Consider the following 13,718-nt stretch of genomic DNA (forward strand, 5'->3'; position numbering starts at 1 on the left):
ATATTCAGCAGCGGTGGCTGATTCCAGCGGCCAAACTGAGCTGCAGCAGAACCAGAGCGGTGGTATCAGGCAGCAGCGGCGAAGGTAGTGGGAAGCTGCATTTCTTCATTCAGTTCGGTGCTCCTTCGATCTGAGTTGGACCCCACCAGCGGTAATCCAATTCAGATATCGTTGGGTGAAAACGTTGGGTGTGTGTGCAGTGTGCACATATAGCGTATGTGCATCTGTATTGCTATGACATTTGCGATGATAGGGATGGCGCTGTTGCGTGTGTATGGCTAGCTATAGCGTGTGTAAGACACTAGCATGTGTAGCATATTATGGCTATTGCGTGTATATCTTCAGCGTGTGTACGGATAGTTATAGCTTATGTGTGGATAGCTGCTGCGTGTGTAATGATTAGTTATAGCGTATGTATGGATAGTAATAGCACATGGTTGGATAGCTTATGCGTGTGTATAGATAGTTGTATCGGATGTATGGAAAGGAATAGCGTGTGTATGGATAGCTATAGCTACAGCGTGTGTATGAATAGTTTTAACGCGTGTTTAGATAGTTATAGCATGTGTGTGAATAACTAGCGGGTGTTTTTCGAAGATTATTATTGTCATTGAAAATATTAAAACGTCTTAACGAACACAGTTGTGAATTTGATTTTACAGCAGCGATTTTAACTTTTTCAGCCAGTCTTTATTCATCGAGGAAAAATTACTACCTATGAATGATCAACACTTATTTACTAGAAATTTGATTTAGATCAAAACGGGTTCTTTTGAGTATCATAAGTTATTGGTAAAAAAAGTTGCAAGTTTTCTCAATGAGCATTCATTAAATTTTCGTTTTTGTTTCTCGGTGCGCGGTTTTGATTTTGTTTCTCGCACACAGAGAAAGAAACAAACTTGTCGCTATCGTGAAAAATAACAAAACAATTAGAAATGCTCTAAATTACAACTGAAGAAGTTAAGATATTTTCCTGTCACTCGCCCCAACCTTGATAACAACTACCGAAAAACGTGTGATTGAGCTCTTGCTATATTGAGCTATTGAACCAAACGTTTTTTTTTTTTTCAAATACATGAAGTTATATGCTGGGCTGGAACTAACCTAGCATGAGTTTTATCGATTAAATGTCAAACAATTTTCAAATTTAAAATTTTCGGTTGAATCGTTCTGGGCTCCAATTTCAGATAGTTTCGTAAAGTTTGCTTTTTGCTTAGATAGGAAAATTTTAGCAAACAAAGGGTTGATTCGAATATGTATGAAATGACAGCGATTAAATAAAAGATATCCATTCTTTTAGTATATATTATTATTTATAACGTTTTAACGTCTCAGCATCCAGAAATGCACTGTTAGATAAAATTGCAGCAAATACTAGAGTTGCAATTCTCTCTATTATTTGTTTTAATGGAATATAAGAATACCGTAGTCCAACGTCATGCGGTCGTGTCTTGAATACCACCCTCCTACTTTTTTCTTAACAGTGTCTGTTTCAAAATGTTAAGAGAAGTTTTAGACAGTTCAATTGCTTATTAAAAAATCTTGAGTTTGGAAAATTCTGAAATGACCGTTTATCCTAAATCAATTCGTATTTTTTAACTAATTTTGTCAGTGTCGGATCTCAAATCTATTTTCTTTAAATGTATTTAAAAAAAAACTCTTGTCATTATTTGAGTATGGTAATTCAAGAAAAGATTTGAGAACCCGTTATGCTAAATAAATTTTCGAAAAAAAGTGTTCAAAACAGCTTATAACGCCTACACACCCAAAATATTTTATTAAATTCTGAGAGGTAGCTGTTAGACCTCCCCTCGTCACCGCGAAATCCGTCATAGCTAGATGGAGTCCGAGAGCTTATTTGCTTTTCCTAAACAACTTTTCAAACAACATGTGTGACGCACTCAAAACAAACTTGTAACTTACATGGAATCACTTTGCTATCATTTCCAACGCTTACCTAGAAAGAGAAAAACAAACTCTTGGTAAATTTTGGAGTAAAATCAAATACATCATCTAGCAAAGAAAAAGAAAAAGTCAAGGAAAAGACCGATATTTATGTGTCTGGAAACTTTTGCTACAGAATTTCCTTCTCCGTCCAACGAAGATCATACAGAGGTGATTGATGTTTGTTCTCTTGCTCAGGTCAGCCTTTGTTTAGGACAGATTGTCTGTTGTTTCTAATTGACTGATTACTATTAAATCAAAACCCCTGTCCACTAAAAGAAACATCGGTAGGTAATGACAGTAGGGGCGACGACGGTGAAAAATAGGGAACGAGCGCAAAGCCAGTTGCAAAGTTGCGAACATTCACGCAGATTGCGGTATTCATCTGCTGCGCTCTCCGGTAGACGACGACGACGACGTAAATGGGCCGTCAATTCTCGAACGATTAATTCATGCCAATCCCAAACAGTCACAACTTTTGCGTGCGGTGACACGGTAAAGGGGGTTGGTGGTACGCACTCTGCCTGCTCGCTAATAAACATTTCTTCCCAAACAATCCCCAGCGACTGTGGTGCCCTGCTGCTGACGACGCCGTAAGTAGACGGGTGAACGCGTTGGAACCATTGCCAGAGCGGAGATCGGCATCAGCAAAATGACGACGACGACGACAACGCGGCCTATGACCAATTGATATACACCGCAAGTAACGCAACTCAACGCAATGCAACGGGTTCAAGAAGTAGATTGTGTGCCGTTCATATCCACTGCTATTACATAATATCGACACTGTCGATGACCGAACTAAGCTAAAGTCGGTCTCGATCTCGACGGAGACCCTCTAGAAGACCTGCGACCGATTGCGCCTCGCGCAAAAGCTTTTTTTTTGTTTTGTTTTGTCGAACGAAACTTGCGCTGCACCTTCTCCGGAGCAGTACAAAGAGCGTGCTGTCATGTCAGTGGGCACGCAGAATAAGAGAAGTAAATAAAAAAGAATTACTAGAAAAAGTGTAAAGGGGAAAAAACGCGCAAGAGCATGACGGTGCGAAGTGCAGATTGTGAACAAGTTTGTCCTGCCTGAGAGTGGCTCTACACGATCAGAATGTGCGTGATTTCCGTGAATTGCAACTATCTTTCCCTTTGCCTTGAAGTTTTGTACGTTTACGCCGGGTGAGGTAGAGGTGGAAGGCAAAGTGTCTCGTAATGAATAATTGGTAATGTATCTGGTTTTCGCCATAGTAACCACGGGGTACTTTGTGTGATAAGTTTTGCTTATTCGAAATTCTATCTAGTAGAAGTTAGGGGCAAGTCATAAGCTAAAATTGAGAAAGCTTTTGGTTACTTAAATTACTGCAACCATAAAATAAGATGTTCTTAATGCTGCAAGAATGGTTTTTGACTAAACCACCATCTTGAAATCCAGAAAAACTCGGAAAGAAAATAGGATTCAAAAATCGATCTTCTGGACAACTTTGCTGAAGATCACAATCTTTTTGGAAGTAGAAATCGTGCGATAAGTTGAGGACAAAATACGACGAATCCGACACCTGAGCATATCGATTTGTTCACTATCTTTTTCTTTGTCAGCACTTATTTTAGGCTATAAAACCGATTTACAAGCTTGTAGGATAGTCAATTTAAGTTCCCAATCCTAAAAGACTATTTCAATCCCTACGAACGTATTTCAGACAGTTTGCGTGGAGTTTTCTTCAGCACCAGGAAAATGATTACAATTTTGGTTGATTTTTTACGATTGATATTTGTTTGAACATTTTTCTGTGATACACGTTTTTTTGTAAATACGTAAGTCAGCTTCTCGTCGTTAAGACTATCGATATTGAGGAACATTCAGGAGATCGAGGCCTATCTCTCTTCGGCTGATGAAAATAGGGGACTCCTTATTAATCCCCTCTCTCCCCTTCTTATATTAGAACCAAACGGGTTACGTATGTTCGTATTTGAAACAAAACCAAAACGAATTTCATTTTCATTTACATGGTGTTAGACTCACCAAATTCTGATATGTCACGTTGAACACCTTCAGATAGTTATTGTCGCAAGGTTCTATCCTGGGCCCGGTGTTGTGGAATGTCATGTATGACGGAGTGTTGAAACTCAAGTTCCCTGTAGGGGTTGTAATCGTCGGCTTTGCAGACGACATAACGCTGGAGGTTTACGGCGAGTCTATCGAGGAGGTCGAGTTGACGGCCGCGCACTGTATACGCAAGGTCGAGGACTGGATGCGCTCCAGGAAACTGGAGCTCGCGCATCATAAGACGGAGGTCACGGTTGTGAACAACCGTAAATCGGAGCAACAGGCGGTGGTCAGAGTCGGAGACTGCACCATCACCTCGAAGCGATCCCTGAAGCTCTTGGGGGTTATGGTGGACGACAAGCTCACGTTCGGGAGTCACGTCGACTATGCCTGTAAGAGGGCCTCATCGGCTATTGCAGCACTATCTCGTATGATGTCCAATAGCTCAGCGGTTTATGGCAGCAAGCGAAGACTTCTTGCCAGCGTGGTTTCGTCCATACTTAGGTATGGTGGGCCAGTGTGGTCCAGAGCGCTAGGTACTAACAGTTACCGTGGTAAACTGGAAAGTACCTACAGGCTCATGTGCCTGAGAGTTGCGAGTGCGTATCGTACGGTGTCATACGATGCAATCTGTGTCTTGTCCGGCATGATGCCTATCAGCATCGCCATCAAGGAGGACAGAGAGTGTTTCGACCAACGTGACACAAGGGGCATACGAGGTACCAGAAGGTCATTCTCGATGCTCCGCTGGCAGCGGGAATGGTCCAACTCCACAAAGGGCAGATGGACGCACCGACTCATACCGGAGATATCCGGCTGGGTCGGGAGACGACATGGCGAAGTGAACTTCCACCTGACACAAATCCTGTCAGGCCATGGTTGTTTCAGGCAATATCTGCATAGGTTCGGACACGCGGTGTCCCCCATGTGTCCCGAGTGCGTGGAGGAGGAGGAGACTGCTGAGCATGTCTTCTTCGTATGCCCCCGTTTCGCAAGAGCGAGGAGCAACATGATGGCTGTGAGCGGGCCTGGCACTACTCCGGACATTCTAGTCCGGAGGATGTGCGACGACCCGGGCATCTGGAACGCGGTCTGTGCGGCCGCCTCTCAGATTGTTCTGGAGCTGCAACGTGTGTGGCGGGTCAACCACCAACACGCCAGTGGTAGCTAATTACCAGTCTCCAGGTAGTTAGCTAGGAGGTTATAAGAGTAAAGAGGGCGCATCACGCACAAAAGCCACTCCCCGACGTAATACTTAACCGTCGTTCCGGGAAGACCAGGGCTGGAGACTGGAGGGGTTTTAGTGGGTCGGGACAGGGATCAGTAGGTGTCTGGGCGAGTGTAACTATCCCAGCGTCTCTCCCCTAGTCTCATCCCCACACCCTGAGTTCTCTTCTCAGGTGTCTGTTTGCAGATTTCCCCGCCACCTTAAAAAAAAAAAAAAAAAGATAGTTATTGTCTCCACAATACTCGATACTATTTTCGATGCAGTCCCGCACTTCGTAGATTTCGCTAGTGGGTAAATTCAACTTATTTCGAATACGGCGAAAGCAGCAGAATGTCATTTTGAACTTACTTGCACTCAGTAGTTGTGAACTTCTCCAACTCCGTGCCGAAAGCTTTTGCCGAAATCGAGTTCAAGCAGACCCTCACACCAGCGTCAAGCTGTACGGCACACGTTTGGGACATGAAAATGCCTAAAAACAATCACAGCAACAACCCTTGTACCTTTACTGAAATCGATAATCAGAGAATAGAATAAAATAAAAACACAAACCTAACAATGAGGTCGGATTGTTGTTTCAAATCAGACTCAACGCTTCCGGTAGCTTGTCGACAACATTTTGCAACACTGTCTTGGCATTGCTGCTTACTAGCTTAGGTTCGGAGACCCACGGTTTTAATTTATCAATGATGGGATGCAGGGTACGACCGATGCAGGAGAACGTATTCGGCAACAGTCCGCAAACTCTACATGTGATTAAATGAAGTTTGTTCCAACTCACTGCTTCAATTCCAAGGATTGCCTCTGTTTGACCGCACTATTGTTGCAAATCAAACTCGACACTTCCGGTAGTGTATCGACAATTTTCTGCAACTTTTCCACCGCGTTTCTGATAGGATCGTTAACATACGGTTCTAATTTATTGATGATGGGTTCGATGCAGGAGAACAAATTCTGCGATTGTTCGCAAATTCTACATGCGAGTGAACGAAAAAAAAAAACGAATTAGGTTTCACTTTCCGAAGAACAGATTGTTCAAACTTACTCCTTCGGTTTCAATGGTTGGTTGTTCAGCAAAGATGAAGACTGTAGAATTATCGCGCTTACGTGATCATCAAAACATTTTAGAGTATCCTGTTCTACAACACGCCTCAGTTGGTTGAAGGCTTCGTCACTTCCGGTAACACTTCGGCATTCGTTTGCGATCTGCTGCATGATTCTCAACGCTGGTGATTTGGCCGCTCCTAGGATTAAAACGAGGCGTTCGTAAATTGGTCATTGATCTACAAGGAGAAAGGAACGAACCTGCCAGAGAAGCCGCCAACACAATTGTAATTAGTACTTTGTCAAGTGTCATTCTGGGGGCGACACAACTGCTCGAACTAATCAACACCACAGTTCTCGAAGTTCTGCTGAAAGCTTGGAACTCGGAACCCATATATGGTTGAGCATGAAAGCAGTGGTGCGTCATGATATGCGTTTGCTGGTTTAATAGTCCGACGGATCGCGGTTGATGCGTGTTTACGTCAGAAATATAAAAAAAGCACAGTGCAACATTGTTGCTTATCAAAGCAAAGCAAAGTAAAGCAAAGCGAAATGAAATCTTGGTGCTACATTCCGCTACCAGAACTTAACCCTTTGTTTATTCCACCCAGCATACTGATACTAACAGTCTCTCGAGAGCCGGGATTCGAACATATGAGTAGTTGTCATATCAGTATCGTACCAGCTGGGAGGCTATACATATACAACTGGTTTATTTTGGGAATATGTATGGACTGGCCGGAAATATATTTCGATTTGACTCATGCAATTTACTCATTCTTCCGGATCTTCTCACAAATGTTTTCATAGGTTGAATAGGTAATTTTGTGTTATTGGTATTTTTTCTGGTTCAAGGAGTAAATGTAGTAATGGAGATAGACAATTGAATTATTTAACTGAAAATATGATAGTAGAAACTACGAAAAATGTAATTCAGCAGGTGGGACACGAAGCCACAATTTTTTTAAATCAAGACAAATTACTGAAAAGAACTTGCCAGAAAGGTTCGTTTGATTGATGGCTTTAACAAAATTCAGCTAGTAGTTCTGGTAATCCAAAAAATATACGCTGTGAAATTTTCTTTTATTTAAGTAATAAAATCAAAAATATACATTTTATCATTTGCTTAGTTCCGAAGTTCAAATCCAGAAGTCGCACAATATTCATTAGATTTGCTTCAAACTACCAATATAAAAATCGGCAAAGTTTTATGCATAAAAAATCTGCTTGCTAAGTTGTATTGTCTTGGTGTGCCTTCGAACGTTGTCCATTGGTTTGAATCGTATTTGAGCAATCCCTGACTATCTGCTGAACTAGGTTCCGTTCAAGGGACCGTTCACATTCCACGTGGACACAAAAATCAAAAATTTTAAACTCCTCCTCCCCCCTTTTTGTCACGTGGACATTTTGTTCTACAACGTAAAGTCTAAAAATGTTTATTTCTGTGGTTTTATTTAATGATTAAAAAAAGTTAGCAAAAGAATAACAAAAAACAAATTAAAAGCAGCCCAAAGCAACCTAAACCTTTAAAGCCATGAATGAGAAAAATCCCATCGAAATTTAGCCTGAGAGAGCCAAGAAATGCACTAAATAAACACGGAAGGGTAAAGCAAATGCCTATATAATTCAAAAGAAACCCAAAAACAAATAAACACAAATTATGGCCCTATTACCCTATTACAAAAGACGGTGCGAGCGGCGAGTTACTCGTCTGACCAATTTGGTCATGGCGAGTCGGCCGGATTTTGAACGAGTAGCTTGTCTGTCACTCAGCTGTCACCAGCCAAGCTTCACTCGCGTTACCTTATACAACACTTTTAAACGCCAGAAAAAAAACAACACATAGATGTAAAAATCCACTCAAAAAATATTTTGATTCCCGAAATAGTTGTAGACTGTTCGAAAAAAAAAACAATAAGTGACCAAAACAAAACGGATTCAATATGGCGAAAAGCATCTGCAGAAACTGGAAGGATAAAGTGAAAAAAAAATCTGCAGCATGCTGATTAAAAACATTTTACACAGGAAATAAAAAGAAATAAAATATACATAATTTTAGTTTCAGGGAAACAGGTAAATCTTGAAAAAAGCAGAAAACCCGAACAAATTGACCTCAAATATATCTTACGAAAAATCCGTCAACTTGTATCAAAAATGTTTCCAAAAATTAACGTCAAAAAAATCTAAAACGTCTCTAAAAACTAGAAAGAAAGCATGCAAAAGTTTTCATTGGAAAAACATCCCTGATATTCTGAAGAAGCCTAGAAGGAAATAATCCTGAATATAACTTTAAGTGACTTAACATGGTGACGGTAAGAAAAGTTCAGAATTAGAGCAATTATAATTTTTTAAAGCTATTCTAAACAAAAAAAGTTGAAGAGGTTATTTATAAGACACGACCGCAGTGTTACGACAGCCTGTCTTAAGTCAATGTATTTCTTGCAATAGGTTTGGGAATACAATCAATGGGGTTGATCAATTCAATGGTCTCTCTGCTCCAGATGACGTTTACCTATACAGACGGCACCGGTAACGACAATGAACAACAGCAGAAGCTATGTGTAGCTATGCAGTTTACTTGCTGCCGTATCCAAAAACAAGAATAAAATTGAATTTTGAGGCTGTCTTTTGTATCGAATTGCACTGAGATAGCTTAGTTTAGGCAGAGGCTACGAAGAGGTTATAGACTTTGATAGACTTTGACGAGATTTGATTTCGCTTTGAATGTTTTACTGTGCTATTTAAAATCAACATGAGGTGAATTATTTGAAACTATTTCGTCAGTTGAATCCAATACTGGCACAACTCAAAATTTTGCAGTTTTGAGTTATTGATGGCAAACGATGTCATGTCACAAAGACCCGTTTCAAAATTCACAATAATTCCAGATATATAAGTAGAGGTGCACAAATCTGAAATATACCTAAAAGGACGGAAAAATGAGGTTACAACTCTCATTACTTGCTTATTTCATGCACATGATAGACCCAAACAAGTTGAATAAAAATAAGAAGTCTTTAAATTCGAATTTTTCACGAAAATGAAAAAAATAAATTTTTGACGCAAATTTTCAAACGCGTTTTTCTCGAAACTATGAATTTTAAGTTGTGCCAGTATTGAATTCAACTGACGATATATGATAATTTTAATCGCTATACTATTAGCCACACACGCTATATAGCTAGTCACGCAAGCTGTAGATATGCACACACGCTATATATAGCTAGCCAAACACGCTATAGACATGCACACGTTACATAGCTAGCCACGCACGCTATATAGCAAGCCACACACGCTAGACATGCAAGCGCTATATAACACGTTATATATGCGCACACACCCTATATATACATACACGCTGGATGATGGTGGCTTCTCAAACCACCTGACGGTGCGAGTCTCATTAAGTTTCTGGCTGTATTCACCCAACGATATATGAATTGGATTACCCCTGGTGGAGTCCAACTCAGATCGAAGGGGAGCCGAACTGAAAAAGGTAGAACTGCAGCTAACCACTACCACAGCGCTGTTGCCCGCTGCTGCTCCATGCCGCCTTTGCCCACTGCCATCGCTGCTACTGTCCGCCGCTGCTGCCCGCTGCTAGTAAACTGAGATTGATTGATTGACTCCTTTTGAAGGGACTTTAACCCCAAGCGGTCATTCGTCCCTAAGAGCTTGCTTGAGGAGAATCAGTCTCTTATATAGGCCAACGAGTGCATAGGCTAACTAGGTACACCATTCTGTAGTCCTTTTCAGGGAAAGGCAGCAAGCGACCAATCAAAGGTCGACATTTACGTTTCGACAAGGTTCAACAATTTTCAATGATAAAATAGTTCGAACAATTAGAATACAATTTTCTGCATTTGGATAGGTGCTTAGATGATTTTTTAATCGATTGCTGCAAAAATGACGGAAATCGGTTGAAAACTGACTGAGTTTAAAACGTTTGAAATTGGACAACTTTCGTGACGCCCTCGATGTTTTCGGTTTTCGGAATTGGACCGAATTGGTATTGAAGTTGGACCCCAGTACATGTTGCCGTAGGACGTATTCTACGTCGAAGAATCTAAATGTAGTACAAAAAACGAATATTACTTTTAAAAACAGTTGAGTTCAAAACCCAAAATAATATGAAGAATGAAATTTACATGTAATTAACAAAAGGAAATAGATTTTCATTTCCAAAACCCATATCGCACGCATAGGAACAAACCAAAAAAATATGGCTCCAAACGCGACCTAAAAATCATGAAGATAAAATCATCTCAAACGTATCTCCAAATTTAAGAAGTCAGAACGGTCAGAAATTTACATGATCAAATTTCAGCTAAAATGCCTAAAAACTGTAAAACAGCGGAGAGGCCCCAACAGAAATAAATTTTAAATAAAAAAGGAAACTCTAGTTAATGTAGCTTTAAACATCTGGAAACACTTCATTTAAATAGAAAAGATGAGTATTGAAGTTAGTTCAAAGTGAATAAAAAACGTTACTGATCTCTAGAAAAAACCAACAACGGAAATAATGGATTATGACGCTTTATTTGGACAGAAAAGATTGAAGTAAAATATGATCATAAATCAACTAAAAAGGGTCGTAAAATGTTTCGCAGGTAAAGGAAGAACAGAAGAAAAATAATCTCTAATTGTCCTACAGACAGTGGCGTAGCTATGGTTTGATGAGCCTGGTGCAGTAACAAAAATGTGGGGCCCCAATGAAAATGACTGGGCAGTTTTTTCTTTCATGAATGATCTTCATTGATTCTTTCATGAACCGAAAGTATAGAAGTGCTCCAAAGGGCCGAATGGCATATATCACTCGACTCAGCTCGACGAGCTGAGCATTTTCTGTATGTGTGTGTGTGTGTGTATGTGTGTGTGTGTGTGTGTGTGTGTGTGTGTGTGTGTGTGTGTGTGTGTGTGTGTGTATGTGCAGATTTTTATTCTCACTCACTTTTCTCAGAGATGGCTGGACCGATTTTCATGAAATTAATTACAAATGAAAGTTCTCGTTGTCCCATAAGACCTTATTGAATTTAATTGTAATCGGATTTTTGGTTCAGAGGTTAGGTATCAAAATGTAAAAATCATGAAACATCATTATCTCAAAAACTACACAACCGATTTGAACAAAATAGGTTTCAAGTGAACGGGCTACCTAAAATACCCTTAACTTTTGAATTTCAATTTGAATTTGAATTTCATGAAGATTGAAAAGTTATGACAAGAAACGTGACTACTTAATCTCACTCATGTTTCTCAGAGATGGCTGGACGGATTTTCATAAAATCAGTGTCAAATGGAAGGTCTAGTTGCCCCATAAGACCCTATTGATTTGTTTTGCAATCGGACTATCACTTTGCCTGTTATGTTTAAAAATGTGAAATCAGGGAATGAAAAGGAACATATTCCGAAGACTACTTGGACTCACTCACTTTTCTCAAAGATGACTCACCCGATTTCCACAAAATTAGTGTCAAATGAAATGTATGGCTGCCTCATAACACCCTATTGAATTTTACTGTAAGCGGACTGTAACTTCGTCTGTAATGTATCGAAATGTGAAAATCACGAAACTTCAATATCTCAGAAACTACACAACCGATTTGAACAATATTGATATAAAATGAACGAGTTAGTTAAGGGGTAACTTATGAATTATGATTGAACACGTTGGGCTTTGGCTGCCCTATACGTTCCCATTTCATTTAATTATATTCGAACTTAAGCAACCGTTATGTATTAAATTGTTAATAAAACAACGGAAGTCTATTATCTCAAAGATTACATGACTTATTTGAACATAACTAGTGTCATACGAACGAGTCATCTTTCGAACTTACAAATAACAAACTTCATAACAACTTGATATGTGGCTCAAAAGTTATGGAGAGTGAAGAAATTCAATGACTATTTAAAACTATACCTGCTTTGATCGATATATGTGGCCTCAACATAATTGTAATGTGGTATCGTACTATTTGAACGTTCCAATTTAATTGATTCCTTGCGATGTGTTAAAAGTCTGCAAATGCACGACGAATCGGCCATAGGATAAGATCAAAGTCAAATAGCGATTCGTTTGAAATGATTGGGTTTATCGAAATGACAATATCCTCGACTTTTGGCTTCTGTACATCGCCTTAAGTCTGAATATATTCATATTGGGTGGTATTCGGTCATTCTTAGCAGATTTTCTGGCATCAATCTGACACCGGAAATACCCATATTGGGAGGTATTTAGTTATTTTGGTTGTTTTCCAGAAACTAAAAGTGGTCGTCTTTAAATTCAAAATGGTGTCCAGGGTCAATGTTTGGTTTCTATGCATCATCTCGATTACAGAAATATTCATCTTGAGTATTATTCGGTCTTTTCCGACTGTTTCCTAAAAGTTGCCATTTAGCAATTCAAAATGGTGCCTGAGGTCAATTGTTAGCTCATTGCATAATTCTAGTTCCAGATATACTCATATTGGATGGTATTTGGTTATTTTAGGCTGTTTTTCACAAACCGGAAGTCGCCATCTTGGATTTCAAAATGGTATTTGAGATAATTTCTAGCCTCTGAGCGTCATTCTGGTTGAAGATACACCCATATTGGGTGTTATTCGATCATTTCGGTGTTTCCCAGGAACCGGAAGTCGCCAACCTAGAATCCAAAACGGGATGTGTGGTCGATTTCAGCTGCTGTGTATCATTCTAGATCCGGAGATACTTAAGTCAGACGGAAATCGGCCATTTTTGGCTGTTTTCCAAAAACCAGAAGTTGCCATCCTACAATTCATAGTGGTGTTCTTGCAACATTCTGGCTCCGGAGACACTCATATTGGGTGGTATTTGGTCACTTTGGGCTGTTTTTCAGAAACCAAAAGTCGTCATTTTGAACTTCAAAATTGCCTGTGAAATAAATTTCTGTCATCTGGGCGTAATTCTGGCTCCGAAAACATTTATATTGAATGGTATTTGGTCATTTCCGGCTGTTTGCCAGACACCGGAAGTCACCATCTTAAAATTCAAGATTGTGTCTGTGATCAATTTTTAGCTTCTGTGCATCTTTCTGGTTCCGGAGATATTCATATTTAACGGGAATCGTCCATTTTAGGCTGATTTCCAGAAACCGGAAGTTGTTATCATACAATCCAAAATGTTGCCTAAGGTCGATTATGGAACATATTTTTTACCACTAAAACATTCACCTGCCAAATTTGGTTCCATTTAGTTGGTTAGCTCTCGAGAATTGCAGAAATTTGTGTTTCATTTGTATGGCATCCCTCCCTTCCAAAAGAAGGAGGGGTGTCAAAACATTATGGACATATTTTTTACCCCTTAAAACATCTACATGCCAAATTCGGTTTCATTTGCTTGGTTTGTTCTTGAGTTGTGCAGAAATTTATGTTTCATTTGTATGGGACCACTTCCTTCCAGAAAAGGGAAGGGTCTCAAACTATTATGGGAACCTTTATCGGCACCAAAAAC

The 13,718-nt window shown here is 39.7% G+C and overlaps 1 protein-coding gene across 1 annotated transcript; it reads right to left on the bottom strand.

The window, feature by feature from the left end:
• Positions 1 to 1,344: 1,344 nt before the first annotated feature.
• LOC129720967 (uncharacterized) lies at positions 1,345 to 8,295 on the bottom strand. The gene is made up of 4 exons (XM_055672938.1): positions 6,507 to 8,295; positions 6,247 to 6,445; positions 5,983 to 6,174; positions 1,345 to 1,957 (listed from the first exon to the last, which is right to left on the bottom strand). The coding sequence occupies exons 1-4, from the start codon at positions 6,670 to 6,672 to the stop codon at positions 1,954 to 1,956; spliced, it is 561 nt and encodes a 186-aa protein (XP_055528913.1). The 5' UTR covers positions 6,673 to 8,295; the 3' UTR covers positions 1,345 to 1,953.
• Positions 8,296 to 13,718: the final 5,423 nt, after the last annotated feature.

The sequence above is a fragment of the Wyeomyia smithii genome, chromosome 2 (genome assembly GCF_029784165.1).
Source record: "Wyeomyia smithii strain HCP4-BCI-WySm-NY-G18 chromosome 2, ASM2978416v1, whole genome shotgun sequence".
NCBI lineage: Eukaryota > Metazoa > Arthropoda > Insecta > Diptera > Culicidae > Wyeomyia > Wyeomyia smithii.